The sequence below is a fragment of the Liolophura sinensis genome, chromosome 1 (genome assembly GCF_032854445.1).
Source record: "Liolophura sinensis isolate JHLJ2023 chromosome 1, CUHK_Ljap_v2, whole genome shotgun sequence".
Lineage (NCBI taxonomy): Eukaryota > Metazoa > Mollusca > Polyplacophora > Chitonida > Chitonidae > Liolophura > Liolophura sinensis.
In genome coordinates this window covers 33,012,354-33,029,252 of record NC_088295.1, presented here as the reverse complement: position 1 = coordinate 33,029,252, position 16,899 = coordinate 33,012,354, and the positions used below count along the sequence as shown (strand labels likewise).

The following is a 16,899-nucleotide window of genomic DNA, read 5'->3' as shown; positions in this document are numbered from 1 at the left end:
TATATAAAATGCGGTCGTGAACTATTGAAATCTACTATAGATGCTTTGGTAGCGTCGTGCAGGCCATCGCGCTAGCAGATACTACGCAAAGCAACAGAGTACTAGGTACATACCCCGATTTTAATGTCCCAAATTAGCTTTTATGACAGGCATATGATAAATGAGGGCGAGGTCGTAAAATCGAGCGATACGACGATGCAGTTCAGCACAGTGTGCTGATAATCTGTATGTTTTTGTTTTTCGTTTGTTTGTTTTTCTTTCTCTCTCTCTCTCTCTCTCTTTCCATGTAAATTTTAAAATCAGTTTGGAGGATGTATGATTTTAAAATTTGAAATATTGTTTAATCTGGAATTTTCAATAATGTAGTCGCCGGTGTATTCACTTCAGACATGGCTCCCCTTTGTGGTGAATTTACTGATATTGAGGAATATTGGCCATACAGAATAAGGGTGCGGGCGTCAACAAAGGCTGGAGATGGACCTTCTTCTGACTCAGAGGAATTCAGGACCCCAGAGGCAGGTTCGTATTGTTTCTGCTACATATATATCTGCACTGTATTTTCCTGGTATGAGATCTCACGCTACACCAGGGTACATGAAGGGATATCATCTATTGTCATGTCTGTCATTTAGATTTCTACATCAAACATGTAATCTCTTGTTTAACAGCCCCGGGCCGTGTGACAAACCTTCATTTCATTGTACTGGACGGCTTACTAACCAGCGTGAATGTAACTTGGGAGCCTCCAAAGCTGAGAGACAGAAATGCCAATATCACAAGTTTTGTACTCAAATACCGGGCAAAGGTAGTGTATGTTGTTCCGCATGGAATCCTGTTTAACAAATGTTGTTTATAATGTGTTGACGCATCTGACGAGTTATTAAATAATTTTAGCCGAAGAATTCCACCTTTAAAAATATCGTGTGGAGAGCAACTGGAATGGAATAATTGTTACTGGAGACACTAGTGCAGTGTACACAAGGTTGTCATGCTGACTTCCTCTCCGAAGGTATATGGGAAGGTCTGCAAGCAACTTGCGGATGGTCATGTGTTTTGGCCGGACTTTGGCCGGTTTCCTTCCACTATAATTATTTAGGTGTAAATAGCACATAGATAATAGAATGTAAATCAGGGTTGTGAAGACAATATAACATTTGGGTCCTTGTCCAACAGTAAAAGAATTTCATTGCCTTAAATTCAATCAAGACAGAAACAAGGCATTTGACAGAGAATTCTTTAAACTGATTTGTGGATTACATCGTTGTCATTTACATACAGCTAACAAGTAGTACAGGCGACTATATATGTGAGATAAGAATGCATACATATGTACGACATTTAGGAATATTGCTGGTTTACAATACTTAATTTTTTTGAAGAGGGTGACTGATTGACTAATAAGAACTTTACTCCTTGTTCAGAATTTGTCAGTTATGTGAGGACGGTCAGATTAGGCATTTGAACATCGGAGAGACCGGTTTAAACCACAGTTCATCAGCTGTGAAAGAGACGTGTTGGCCCTATGCACGTTCCGAAATGCACTGGTGAAATAAGAAAGTAAAAATGTACGAAGTTTTAAGCTGCCTTTGTGTCCTGCTCAGATATTATTTGCATAATTTTATGAGGCTAGATAAAGTAAAAATAATGATGGGTGTTATGTAAAACAAGATTTGCTTCTTTCCAAGGTCTCTGATATTGTGACGTCATTCACCATCCCTTGGTCACAGTCAGACAGTGAATATATTCTAAAGTAGTGAAGGTTGAACCAGGTGAAGAGTACAACGTTTCGGTAAGTCCAGAACGAGTCGGAAGTTCATGTGAAGTTAAACTGATTCTGTGTTGAACAATTGGTAGGGTCAGACATTGGGAGGACTGTTGTTTGCACGTAGATGCTGAATAAAGTAGTTCCGGATAGAAATAATCCATCTGTTATTCCTGGAATTAATTCTTGAGTATGGCGTTATTTACACCGTACTCAAGAATATTTCACTTATACGACAGTGGCCAGCATTATTGTGGGAGGAAACCATGCAGAGCCCGGGGAAACCCACAACCATCCGCAGGTTGCTGTCAGACCTTCCCACGTACCGCCGGAGAGTATGGCGTTAAACAGAAATCAAATAAATATGAACGTTCCATTTGAATTTGAAATATATTTTTCTTTTTTTCTGACAGCTGGTGGCCGTTAGCAAAAGATTTATGGGAGAGATACTTTACGTCGAGTACTTAGCACCTCGTGGACGTTAGTACATACGTACAGTTTGTCATATCGCTCTTCACGACATTTTTCACAAATGGAGAAAATCAAACCTTGTTATTTTTTGTCCAAGTGGCTAATGGTTCCTAATAATTTGCAGTGTTTACCTATCTGCTTAAGCCATGGTGCGCGTGTAATTTGCTGATAATTGTAAACATTTACACGAACAGTTAGAATAAAATTCACGAGAGTTTTCACTGCTTCTGATTTTGCTGTCGATGATGTAAGTCTTGTATCATGTTAACATATCAATACATTTTTCTCAGTTAATTCAGCCAGTAATCAGCCACGCAGATGTACTCCTTAATTGTAAATCTTGTATATTTTTATTGAGTAAACCGACGATGTTTTCACCTTGACACAGCGCCTCCTGTGCCTACTGAGTGCGTTATTTGCCCGGACGTCTCCACCAAAAAAACCGTCCCCCAATACGTCCAAATCTTTCAGCTGAATCTCAGGATGGACTTCTTCACTGATGACACCAATGGGAAAATCGTCGATTCCGGGTTAATCGTAATCCAGACGAGTTCTGTTGAAGAAGGTAAGTTACGCTGAAATATTAACTGTTTACTATTAACAAAAGCGTTTGAAGATAGATACAACAGTATTATGCTAGATACTACATCATACATAATTAAAAACTGACAATCCATATTTTAACATGGTCACGGCGGATGTTGACTTTACTGGAAATATTACACTACTATCTTACCAGCATTATGATGGGAGGAAACCAGGCAGAGCCCAGAGATAACCACGACAATCCGCAAGTTACTGGTAGACCTTTCCACGTACGGCCTGAGAGAAAACCAGCAAGAGCTGGACTTGAACTCACAGCGACTGCATTGATGGGAGACTACTGGGTCAATGCGTCGCGCTGGCGTGCTAAATCCTCCTCGGCCACGAAGGCCCCTCGTTGTTGAATATAAATTGATATGCTCATAAAACACTTCCCTTATGACACAGTCTGTGCAAAACATATTTATTTATTTATTTGATTTGTGTTTTACGCCGTTCTCAAGAATATTTCACTTATACGACGGCGGCCAGCATTATGGTGGGAGGAAACCGGGCAGAGGCTGACAGACCTTCCCACTTACGGCCAGAGAGGAAGCCAACATGAGTTGGACTTAAACTCACAGCGAGTGCAAAACTTGGTTTTCATTCATTATCATAGCGAAACAAATTATGTTAATATAGTACAGCTTCAGAAACTTGGTCCCGATGTGGGGTGAAGCAATGTGTGTGATATGTGGAAAAAGCTCTCCAGTGACTTGCCAGAGGCGGACGATTCATTCCATATACTCTACTTCCAGAGTCTACCTCCAAGAGCTTGGCGGATACATTCTACATGAACTATGCGAAATGGCACGAAGCGAATAGCAAAGATTTCACCATTCCTTACAGAGCTACTCCGGTTGATTGGTATTTTCGACGTGGTAACTTTTCTCTTTGAACATTCCTTTTTAAACGTGTTTTAGGCTAATGAGTCAACAAATCTGCATCTCTAATACCTAGCTCAGAGGTTGTTATGCAATTGTGAGCATTGTTGAGTCAATTTTTATGACATTGTGTATCATGCAAACATTACAACGATTCCAAAGCCACTGTTTCGTAGTCATGTTCATTACTTTAATCTTTATGCATCCAACACGTTCGCTGTTATCACTACTTGCTGACTTTTGTTTTAGATATAATGAGCAAGTCAAAACGGGAAACAGGTTTTTTCCGGTATACAGTTGGAAATGATGGAAATTGTACTGAATCTATTGACACGTTTTGTAATGGTCCATTGAAGCCAGCAACGAAATATAGGTATGTCATTTTCCATGAATCATAAAGCTGTGATATCATGACGAAAGATGGTGAGATTGTGTTATCTTTTGTCTTTAAAAAGGCTTGAATAATAGAGCATACTGTTTTGTCTTTGTATTTAAAAGATAGTATATTTTCAACGAACTGTTCCAGAGGGAGGCGTTTTTCTTAGTACCCTGGTTATGGGTTACTATAGTAACCGTAAGAAGAAAACCACATAATGTTATTGACAAGTTGGAAAAGAACATTTCATATGGAAGCAAGAATTTTGCTTTAACTTATGCACAAGGAAAAGAAGATTTACATGAAGAATGTTTAAATTTGTCATATTTTATCCTAGAGTGTTAGAGGTCATCTGCACAAAATTATCTTCAAGAAACTTCAAGAAACTTTAACAAGTATCTGTTATACAAATTAGAATTTTTGCTGATATTAAATGTTAACTGTATCAAATGAAGTAACGTATCACATAGCGGTTTGACTCGTAAAAGGAATATATTCTTCGTATTTATTCTTCAAAATTTATTCTTCGAAATTTATTCTTCGTCCTTGATCAGGTTCCACATTGGTTTTAGCCGAGAGTATGAAAGTCTAATGAAAGCAGTCTGTAACTGCGTTCAGGATGAAATGTGTTTCCGCTTCCATTGTTTTTTCTCCGAGCGTTCCCGAAGAATGCATTAAAGCCGTTGTTGTAAATGATTCCATATGTGGCTGATATTTGTTATATTTCGGTTAACATGTATTATTAATCAGACTTATACACGGACTGTTGAAGAAGCTTTTGCAATTTCTAAATTTCTTCTTACGTAGATTGCAGTCATCACAAAATTCATTTTAACTGATGGACATGTAGTTTGATATTAGCTGTTTTACTTATATGAACAGTGTAAAGGCATTTTCCTGCACTCATGGCGGCTGCACCGAAACGGAGTACACATCTGGCTATCAAACTTCTGAAGGTACTATTCTTGTAATACACATCAGTAACGATTTCATAATGTTTTACCATTGTAAAACGGTTGCGTGTCTTACCTATGTTTACCTAAATAATTACCTGCTTAGAGCAGTTACATAGCCTCATGTATGAGTAGATTTACAATCTAATGTTCAATCCGTCGTGCTAATGACTCCTCGTCGTCATATGACCGAACTTTTTTTAAAAGAGATACCTAACGACTTTTCATTCTAAGTGTTTGCTAGGCACAATATTTATGCTATGTTGGACTGTTTTAGCAGCCTTATGAAAAAAAATATTATGTTAACTAGTTCCCTTTAAACAAAAATATTAAAGTTGGACCGCCTGCCTATCTTGTCGGCCGCGAAGCGCTGGTTAGGTGACGTCATGCCAGGAGAACCTGACTTGTTTATGTAGCGAAAAGTTCTACAATGCACTGACAAAATTATTGCATTAGGTTTAACCACTTTTCCAGAAGCCATGATATGACTTAATCCGTAATTACCCCTATGTGTACACCTCTTAATTAGCACCATGGAAATTATGTAAGTAAAACAGTTTTACAACAAATATTTTTAAAGCTAACAGAATTGATTTTGCAGAACAGAATTGAAGTCGTATACAGCATAGCGACTGGGCCGTATACCATGACAGATTTTCGCTAACATACTGGTCACCATAGATGATACAAGCGCGGTACTGTCTGGCGTCCACGGAATTATGGTAGTACTCATGAAAGCCTATTCCTGCGGCATTCTCCTGCAGTAGGCAGAGCTGAGTTAGTAAGTCTCACATGACTACAACCGAGTCCCCCTGTAATGGAAAGGTGCTTTTCATGATATCTGGTCCATACTTTCTCAATCTGTGACTGTTTTAGGCCATGTATGTAACAGTATCCTGCGTTGTGTTGCTGCAGTCACACGTCGACAAGGAAAATTAGTTGTAAAAGTATAGCGATTGTCTCCTGTGGTATGTGTTGTGAACGTGGAGAAGCCCACTTGCCTGCAGGGTGTGTACTGCCGTGACGTCACAAGGACAACTCCAATCGTGGTGGATAGATTTCTGATGTTTGATCACCAAATTCTACAGTTTTTCTTTCGTTTTAAAACGTTCTATCTGCAGCGATAAGGAATCTCCCCCCCCCCCCCCCCCCCCCCCCTCCACACACACGCACACATGCATACATACATACACGATATACATACATACATGTACATCCACCCGTTGCATCGTAAAGTAGTGACCCGTAAGTAGGAAGGTCCGCCAACAACCTGCGAAATGGCTGTGAAATTTCCCCCGGGCTTGCCCTGTTTCCTCCCACCACAATGCTGGTCGCCGTCGTATAAGTGAAATATTCTTGAGTACGGTCTAAAACGCCAACAAATAAGTAAACGAATAAAAAATTTAAGCTTTGAAATATATTTTATGTAATATAGAATATCAGAGATATGTCAAATTAATACCATGTACCTGGTAACCGGTATCATTTTTGCTATGAAAATCTTTTCTCTAGACATATTATTCAAAATTTATGTGATGCCAGTTTCAAAGTTTCAAAGTAAAACCATAATGTGCATATTTTAATAACATTTTTTGTGTGGAAAATTTAAACTCCGCATAAACTGTCAACATCTAGTAGAATACATGGATTGTCACATTTCAACGCGCGTGTTTTCAGAGCAGCGATCATACTGAAAGCTCGTCAAGGTTAGTACTTTTACATGTAGTATTGAGTTTCTGAAGCCACTGTTATGCTATGATATTTTGAGATGCTCCCTGTGGGTAGCAAATAGAAATTTATAGCAATAATAAATATTTGCGAGTTTTTGTTTTGGTTTAGTTGTTGTTGTTTTTTATGAGAGACTTGTTGGCAACAGTTGACTCTTTTAGAAGTAATTTTACTAATTTTGGATAGTACTGTAGCGGATTTTTCTTTATAGCCTGGTCTTATGACCTTTAGAGATTAATAATACAGGCTTTGCTCTGCTCTCTGCTTATCACCAGTTAATCTCTATCAACTCCGAGGTAAAAAAAAATTTCATATTTTTGTAACGTATAAGACTGATATTTACTTCAAGTATTTGGAGACCCCAATACAGAAATATGGATTTACTCTCAATACTCCAATCATTAATTCAATGTCGTTATTCTATTTAATACACCAAATGCATTCCCAGTCTGTATTGTTCCGGGATAACTCCTGGAGGAAAACTCAAGACTTACAACTTATTTCAGTGAATAGGCAAGAACAGCCTAATAGAAGATGCGAAGATTTGTTTTTCCAGTTCGAACACTAAACAGTGAAATCTATTTATTCACATATATACAGTCAAATCAGCAAATATTTGTTCAGAATCTGCAATACCATTTGCGAGACAGAGTTTCAGGGAGAATAACTCTGGGCGACTTGTTGACACGGCTATAGACGGTGAACAGTCTTCAGCAATTTAAAACTATTACGACAGGTATATGTGCTGGAATTTCTACCTAACCGTAATCCTCAAGTATATTTTAATGCAACAGTAACTCTTTAACTCCCATAGTCACAGTGCTCAGTATAACACTAAATCATCCCTGCGTAATATACTAAAGATAGCAAATCGCCCGCGGGATCGAGCAAATCTCCCGCCAGATCGAGCGAATCTTCCATGGGATCGACCAAATCTGCCCCCCCCCCCCCGGGATCGAGCAACTCTCCCGCCAGATCGAGCAACTCTCCCGCGGGATCGAATATACATTTGAGACTGTTTTGAGACTGTATAGCTGTCTGTGTACTTCAGTAGCTGTAAATTTTCATCCGGGGTATCTTCTAGCTAATCCTCTGAGCCTTGTCTTGATCTTGGCTTTGTCCTTGTCTTGACTGTCGTAGACCTCAAGGACCATCTGTCAGACGCCATGATCGATGCCCTGTTATAGCGTGTAGACAAAGTAGGCTGTGCTAACCACCAACACTCCTACATTTTGATTGCCTGACATGCATAGAGCAGCGAAACTAATATGGCTAACATAGCGTAACTTTTCCGATGCCAACATAACGAAAAGCCCCGTAATTTCTGTGAAATAGTGTTATATTAAATAACAATTTGAAGAACACAGATACTATAAAATCTGCTCTTTCTAACGATACCAATGTAACACATGAAACATTAAAGCTGATACAAGCATATATGTAGCTGGTGTGTTTTTTTTTTTTCATTTTAGCCGATGCCAACAGTCCTGTGTGCCAATTACATGACGTTGAAGATGATGAAGTTGAAGATACACCATCATGAAACATGATGTATGATTTTATGATTTAATCAAACTGTCAACAGTAGTGTTCGTATCATGATTCAACTTACTAGAAGAGATTTTGGTTTCTTCGACAGGCCACATAAACAAGGATATAAAAGTTGTTGGATAAAAAATGAAAGCATCGATGATATATTTACATGTATGTAGATGTAGATGCACAAGTGCCATTAAATTAATGGGATGAAAATTTGACTTGAAAATCATAACTTGTTTTTTAGCATGTTGAACTTGTTCGAGTCGTATGCTATGAAAACAAACGTTCATGTATTTTCCATATTATTTTAGTACATGTTACATTGAGGGGATGAACTTATGTTTTGATACTGTCTTGGTATTGCAGTGAAGCTGCACTCCATTTAGTCCTAGGTAAGAATAAATTTGGTGCTGGTCACATTGTGAAATCTTAGTTCAGGCTTGAAAATCAGGTTGATTTGTGCGTAAGATATGAAGATCTCGTCATATGTTATGGATGGATATAGCGATCAGGTTGTCTGCTTGTCTCTCTATTTGTGACTTAGTTCATCCATCCGTGTGTCCATCATCATTACCTTATCAATGCATTGAAGTGTGTAGAATGGGGACTTGTAGATGGCGTTATGTCGATATACCTTTCATGAATATGAACTGCTTTATTTTATGTACTTATGAACAGCATAATAAGTAGCATAATAAATAATGTATTACATGTACGATCTATATACTGTATCAATATTCGTCCTGCAATACTTATTCTAATAAAGAATTTAAAACATTTCATGTTCTTTGTGTTTCCTCAATCAGAGCATTGGTAAGGACTGTATCATTTTTTCAACTATAATTTAAGATATGCGTGCACCAGTATACATGTTTGAAACCTTTTTTTATTTATCAAATGAAATTGATGAACACCCTTTGTCCGTAAAATGTCAGCGTCTAATACCTTAATCAACATGTGTCATAATGTGACCTTAATATGTGATGTTTTGAACAGTGAAATAATGCGTGTATTAAACACATAGCAGAGTCCTCACAGAGCTCAAGATCTGATTATATCTGATGTTGCAGAGGAAAAGGATTACAAGACAGTAACCATTGCTGTCAGCGTCTCATGTGGCCTGGCGATAATCATTCTCCTCATCGTTATTGTTGTGATCACAGTGCGATCTAAACGTCAGAAACAGAAGGACACGTATGTATTCAACAGCAGAAATTAATAAAATGATTTTTATGGACATTAGCATACATTGTGGCATGTTCATACACATGGGTTTTTCCATGATGTAGTAACATTCTGTCAGTAACAGAATTACAGATAACAGATATACATATATACATGATTATGTACATCAATGCCTGTAATGGACTCCTTGTACATTATGTGTACTGGCTAGCATTGATCAGCATTTTACCACCAGGATTCTGCATATACTTGTATGTGTCTACTTCTGTTATATACTTAGTTTACATTCAAAATCGCTTTCATACTGAACGTTCTGGTCAAGACCCTTAACTGACAGGAACTTGACATTTGAGTTCATCAGGAAACAGCTGACCTGGTTCATTTTAATGTTTGCATGTTTAGAGTTATTTTGTCCTCTGAGAAAAAAGTAATTTGGTGACCCTCATTTTTTATTTGAAATTTGTATTTTCAGCGATGACTTTTTACAGTGAATTTTTGCAGAAGGATTGATAGGGAATGAAGTGATCTTTGATATTTGTTTTCAGGCGTCGTCGTCAGAGACCTAGGCCTGAAGACTTGAATATGGACCCTTACGAGACTATGAAACCAGTAAGACAGTTGTAGTTATAGTAACACTTTGATGGCCTATCGTATGTTGTTATTAGAACCATAGGCTACGTCTTGCGTAATGTATTTAAGATGCCGTTCTTTTCGTTTTGAAGGATAATTTAAATACTGGTTAAAGTATAGGCTAATAATGTAAAAGTCAGGTGAAATCCGTGATATACCTTATTTGTATCTGCTTCTATTGACTTATATGTGTCTTTGATGTTACATTCTGTACTAAAAAATATCCCACATGCCTAACAGGTAGGGGTGTCCACATGAAGAGCCTCCTGACTGAATGTCAGCTTTTAATCTCTGCAGAAAAGTAACCGAAATAATGTAGTAAGAATGATGAGCGATGTTAAAAACATGGTCACGAAGTGCTCCCACAGTCACATTTTGCTACAGTTTTTTGGCCCGATCGGTATTGAAAACATATGTTTATAAATTACAAATATTCGCTCAGTTCTAAGCGGGAAATCTCTTTTTTAATCACTTGATCACTTTCCAGGCTCCAGTCAATGCAGAGAGTAAATACGAGGGTATGCGATTTGATCAACTTGCGATATCAACATTCCGTCTGAGAGTTTCTAATGAAAATGTGAACAAAGGTAAACATAAAGTGCTAAAAGGAACACTTCAGGAGACTGATGGGCATCAGAGGAGCGTCGCCATCAGAAAAATCACAGGTAAATTGAAATGTAATTATGAGCATCTTAGCTGATGCAATTGTTTCGAGAAAAAAGAGTTCACATAGGAAAACAAGCCTGTACTTTAGTTGTTATTGTGACTCATGCTAAACAAAGTGCTGGTTCAGTCCATCCCAATGAGACGTTAGAATAGCAATTATGTTCAAGTCCACAACAAACTTGTCAACATAATTTTCTTGAAAATAAACGAAGTTTGCCAAAACCCCGAAGAGTAAATGACTTATTACTTCTTTCCTTGAAGCAATGTACCTAGTTATATTTCGCAATACTGACCAGCCATAAGTGGTCGTAGGTTCGTTGAAAAAGAACAAAAGATCGCAAAACTTGATGTACATAATCTGCCAAGGTGAAGTCACATACCAATTTTTAATTCAATGTGACAAATACTCGCACAAGTGACACATTCTTGAGTTCAGCTTAAAACACACGAAAATGAAAACATCAATAAAAACAAGCACAAAACTTTCTGTAAAACACGATATATACAAAATTTATAGAGATCAAATAAAAATGTAGATGGGAAATTTAAAACATAGATCATAGACATTTTAGTAATCTCTGTTTAAAACAACTTATTGATGGAGAGTCCCTCACCCTACCTGGTAAGCTGTTGATCCACGACAGCTAATTTTATTTTATTCTCAGTTAAACATCTTACAATATTTTGGCTGTGTCTCAGTCTTAGTCCACGTGCGCTTGAGTGCAATTTAAAGTGATCACTAAGGTTGACAGGCACTGCATCATGCACACATTACTAAACTCGTGTTGTAGTCATGTCTCTTTCTTACATTTAACCAGTCGAGATCAGAGAGCATTCGGTATAAATGTCAACGTTTAGCGCGACCTAAAATAACTCGGGCAACTTTGTTCCGCGAAACTTGCAAACAAGTTTGTAATTGTCCAGACAACATTGCAATAGTCAAAAAGAGGTAATACCAGAGATGAACAGTTGCTTACAATTAATTTGCCTTTATTTCTTTTTGACTCTCTTCTTTTCTTACCATGCTTATGGATCGCATCAAGTAGCTTCGTCTACAGAAAAATTGAGCAATACACTAAAAATTAATAAAATTAGAGTCAAGGTGTAGTGCATTGATGACTACAGTATGTTCATATTTTGCATTAAAGGGGCCAATCCATTTGAGCGATGTAAGGCAGAGATAGATATTATGCGGAATATTGGAGCCCATCCACACGTCGTGTGCTTCCTGGGTTACTCCATACAAGACGGTAAGTCCTTGTCTCATCTACTCACTCACCGGTGTTATCAGTAACGCCATAGTTCGAATATGGCCAAGCAATCACACTACGGTCACTACTGTCATTTAATGTGAAGAGAGCCTGGTCTTGCCATACGTTAGCACATCACTGTTTGTCAAGTCTTTAACGTCCAAGCACAAATGAAAACGTGCATTGCTTGAACAGGGTGGGCTTGTGTTCTGGCACCATATTATTTACTTACTTATTTGATTGGCGTTTTACGCCATACTCAAGAAAAGTGTCTCTATAATATATCTACCTATTATTAAATCAGGTCGTGTCATCCTGCCGAAAACTCGACCGATAGCATTTAACTTAACACGTGGCTGCAATTTCTTCTGCAAATTGTAACAGGGATAAAGAAATGACCAGAGGTAGTTAGTTGTTTAGTCGTGTTGAATGGCTTATATACAGGTTCATTTCGTGATAACAGACAGCCGTAACTTTTTAGATAACTTTGTCTGTTAATGGTGTCTATGTGTTCCAATTTGCAGATAACACCGTTTTCATGATCAACGGCTTTGAAGAAAGGAGCGATTTACAGAGTTTTCTGAGGGATAAAAGACGAAGTGGATCAAATACAGAACTGACAGAAGCTAATCTCTTGCTCTTTGCTGAAAATGTGGCCGAGGGTATGGCGCATCTATCACAGCTAGAGGTATAGGTGAAACGCAGGTCAAGTGCCAAAACCATTATGTATTTGCAACCACCATGAACTTTATGTGGGTGCGACACTTAATTTCTGCCAAGTTTATCCAAGTATTAGTAAGCGAGGGCAAATCATAATGCCCAAAACATTTGTTGTTTTTAGTTTATTTTTCATTAGATTTTTCGTCCAGATAGTTCAGTTTGTAGAACATTAAGTATTTAATGCCATAATTCAACCAAACGGAAATGCAAAAATAACGAAAAATATATATTAGTGTCGATAAAATGTTTCCTGGTTTTTGTCAGCACTGAGTAAGCTCCCTTTGCTACATCTCCTCCATAGACCCTTCATGGAGACCTACGAGCTGTGAACGTTCTGGTTGGTGGAGACCTGACGGCAAAGATATCCGGCTTCCAGCATGCAAGACCGGTCGGATTCGAGCCAAAAGACGTGGATAAGGTAAACTTGATAGGAATTCTGTGGTAAATTCAAAGAGTAAGCCTATAATTACATCCAGGTATATCCTTAGTTGAGCGAAGTTGTTTTGTATTTTTAGTTACTGAAAAATTAATGTTAAGTGTCAGTTGAAGTGTAAAGCAACTTTTGTATCGAAGAAATACATGTATTTTATCTTACAGTATGCTTGAGTTCATACTGAAAATAATTTTTCGTTCTAGTTCACCTTTCCGCTGTGCAGATGGGCTTCGGTTGAGACTCTGGAGGGGAAGGTCTACACACAACAAAGTGAAGTGTAAGGGCTTTTAATTGAATTTACCGTATACCGCAGTTGGACTTAAATATGTGACATTCCATCATGAAATTGCCCTTTGAACTGTGTACTGTAGACGTTGTACATCATGGAAAGGGCAAATAGGATAGTCATGAACCAGCTGTTCAAAAGTATAGAACTTAAGCCGGACACGTTTTAATCTTAGTTCAGGCTAAACTGCTTAAGTTATTTTACTTAAGCATTTAAGCGTTTTGCTTAAACAAAATCTTTATACCGTAGGTGTGTAATCAGTTGTTTAATTTAAGTTTTGTTTTAGTCCATAAAGTACCAAGCAAGGTAGGTTACTGAACATTGGTGAAAATGAACTTTAGTCCCTAACAGCAGTTACTTTGTCTGAATGGCACTGTGACGGGACAAAGGGACTGCACTCAGGATTTTCACGTTTAACTCCAAACAGCTCTCTGAAATGGGATAATATAAATCAACGTACAGACTATATACACAACGTAGACTGAAACTGTCCTTTGTAGATTTTATCTCATAGTATCACCTTTTACACTGACCGACTATCTGGAATATATCAAGGCGTAGGTTATTGTCTTCCACAGGTGGTCATTTGGTGTATTGATGTGGGAAATCATGACCTACGGAGCGACACCTTATGGGAAGATGAAGTCCAAGGAGATACGCCGCCTTCTCAGCCAAAACTGTCGTCTGGCCTGCCCTAAATCCTGCCAAATTCCATTGTAAGCGTTATACTTGCTTAAATATTGCCGTGATTGAATTTTGATATAAGTGCTTATGGCTGTTCCTATTGTCCTACTTAATTTTGTACTTATCTCCTACCCGTCCATTGGGGACCCCATCTGTCCGTAAGCTACACAGCATTTGCTGGTATATTTTATCAAAACGGTCTGTCGCATAGGATCAATACTTTGTGCACGACTTTACCATTACAAGCTATAGGTCAAGTTCGAGATTCGGACAGTGCCGTCTAATATGAACAAAATGATGGCCGTTTCCGTTGTAGACTATAACATAGCCATTATTCTGAGGGATCAAACCGCTAATGCTAAAAGCAATATAGACTTCCAGAGTGCTTGTTCATTTACTTTATATTTTCATAACCCATTGTTCATGAATATTTTAGTTATCTTTCAAGTTTATAGATTTGCTGATAACATGGTCATTCTGTCACCCTCACAGATACAATGTAATGTTAGAGTGTTGGAAAGACGACCCTGCTGAACGACCTTCATTTCAGGATTTGTCGCGCAGACTGGCCGATATGACAGCACACGTACAGGTACACGTTTACAGTTTTTAGTGGAAAATCTTACATTAGTCCCCTTATACACCGGTACAGGAGAGAACAATATGTTTTCCCTGGTCTGACCCCTTGACGTCTTGTCCGTATAAATATTATGAAAAGGCACAATAGTATGAATACTGAATGTCACAAGCGCTTTGATGTGTGGTCCCAAAAAGCTCCAAATTACTGAGTGAAGTTACTGTTTGGAAACTAAAAATCTATTTCGTGGAACTTTCTGTCTAGAGATGGGCTGCTCTTATTCTCTTGGAGTAACTGTTGTGCTGATAACCTGTGCGAAATGTCACACAAATGATTTAACACACTATCCAAAATTAGTATGAGACAGAACTTTCATAGTCCATATAAGTCAAAACAATTCATCTGTTAAATTTAACAGAATGTCTGCCGTCTGAATGATGCTAGAATGTATTCTGTTATTACAGTATTGTGTCATATTTAACGTAATAACCTGTTAGCCTAATAAAATGGTTATGTTGAATTATTAGAATATGTGTTATATTCAAAAAAATATGCTGTGACAACAGAATACATTCTAGCATCTCTCAGATATCAGACTTTCTGATAAAGTTAACGGGTTAACTTTTTCGGTGTTGGCCCTAGTATTAGGCTCTTAAATCATTGTTGACTAGGAATTAAGTTTCCACAAATATTTTCATTTATCAAAAATATTTATTTGTTTATTTGATTGTTGCATAAAGCCATGATGAATAATTTTTCACCCACACAATGGCGGCTATCAAACATATGTTGAAAAAGTATTATTTCACTCTTACAACATGCCTTTAGTGGATATCACTTTTCTAAAATGACTGAAAGTATATCAGTCACATAAGTCATTCACCCATTCTTTCCTTGTTCTTACGTTTCAGCAATACATGAACATTGGAATATACGAAAGTCTTGACTTCACCTTTCAAGAAGCGTGGGCAGACAGCAGCTACTAAGGAATGAATATTAAAATGTTGTCCTGAGGTATTCGGTTTACCCCTTATGGGCAAAGCAATAGATTTAGAATGTGAGTGGAAAAACAACAGGTGTTAATATATTTTGTAAAGTTTTATACATTTGTGTCTTTCTTGATGAAAGATATGTTGCTTTACAGAGGTATGTTTTAATTCAAAAATGGATTCACCACTTTATACATATATAAATTATACTGAGTTTTGCGAAATTTTTGGAGCTATTTGTAATGAATTTTAACTATTTTTAGTCACTGTACTATACACAATATATATATATACATATATATAGAAAGATATATATATATATATATATATATATATATATATATATAGAGAGAGAGAGAGAGAGAGAGAGAGAGAGAGAGAGAGAGAGAGAGAGAGAGAGAGAAAGAGAGAGAGAGAGAGAGGGAGATATATATATATGTATAGAGATATAGATATAGAGATATATAAACTAGTGCTCAAAAGAAAGTATGTTTGATCAGACATCAAATAAAAACGGAAAGAAATATGTTTGAAATTATTTTTAATTCCATAAGAATATTCCATTTCACCTGATACGTCCATACATACAGTTCATTAAATGGTGAAGGTTTGGTTTGATGGTCAGTCAAAGAGATTTGGTGTCAACAGAACATTTACACATTTGCAAAATTCAAATGAAGCATTTTTCCCTCTGGAAATGTCATTCAAATCATGCTCAGTAGCGAGTGTGGCCTCCATTGGCATTGATGCAGGCCACAACACGTCGCCGCATTGATGACGTCAGGCGTCGAATGACGTTAGGTGTGATTCGTTGCCATTCTTGTTGGAGACACTCTTCCAGCTGTTGAACGGTCACAGGTGGCACTGGCAGTCTTCTGACTTGTCTGCCCAGGTGGTCCCACAAGTGCTCAATTGGATTGAGGTCGGGTGAACATGCCGGCCATGGTAAGAGATCGATGTTGGCGTTCTGTAGAAAGTTGTTCGTCAATCTTGCAGTATGAGGTCTTGCATTATCATGCTGGTACAAAATTCCTCTTTGCTGTTGGTGGATGAATGGCACTACAACCGGTCGTAAAACTTCATCCGTGTATCTGCGAGCATTGAGGTTCCCATGAATCACCACCAGCCTCGTCTTCAGATCGCCGCAGATGCCTCCCCACGCCATCACACTACCACCTCCAAAC

General features: G+C 37.8%; 2 protein-coding genes across 2 annotated transcripts in view; both read left to right on the top strand.

The window, feature by feature from the left end:
- The first annotated feature begins 389 nt into the window (after positions 1–389).
- Positions 390–16,899, top strand: part of LOC135479157 (tyrosine-protein phosphatase 10D-like) — a 77,740-nt gene continuing 61,230 nt past the window's right edge. Inside the window, exons 1-2 of the mRNA XM_064758961.1 lie at positions 390–519; positions 669–805. Of these exons, the coding sequence (XP_064615031.1) occupies positions 390–519; positions 669–805 (267 nt within the window). The remainder of the gene's footprint in view (positions 520–668; positions 806–16,899) is intronic.
- LOC135482246 (tyrosine-protein kinase receptor Tie-1-like) lies at positions 2,441–15,989 on the top strand. The gene is made up of 14 exons (XM_064762129.1): positions 2,441–2,798; positions 3,574–3,696; positions 3,949–4,072; positions 4,958–5,031; positions 9,366–9,489; positions 10,026–10,089; positions 10,598–10,775; positions 11,925–12,026; positions 12,551–12,714; positions 13,048–13,164; positions 13,383–13,456; positions 14,044–14,181; positions 14,642–14,741; positions 15,638–15,989. The coding sequence occupies exons 1-14, from the start codon at positions 2,717–2,719 to the stop codon at positions 15,710–15,712; spliced, it is 1,539 nt and encodes a 512-aa protein (XP_064618199.1). The 5' UTR covers positions 2,441–2,716; the 3' UTR covers positions 15,713–15,989.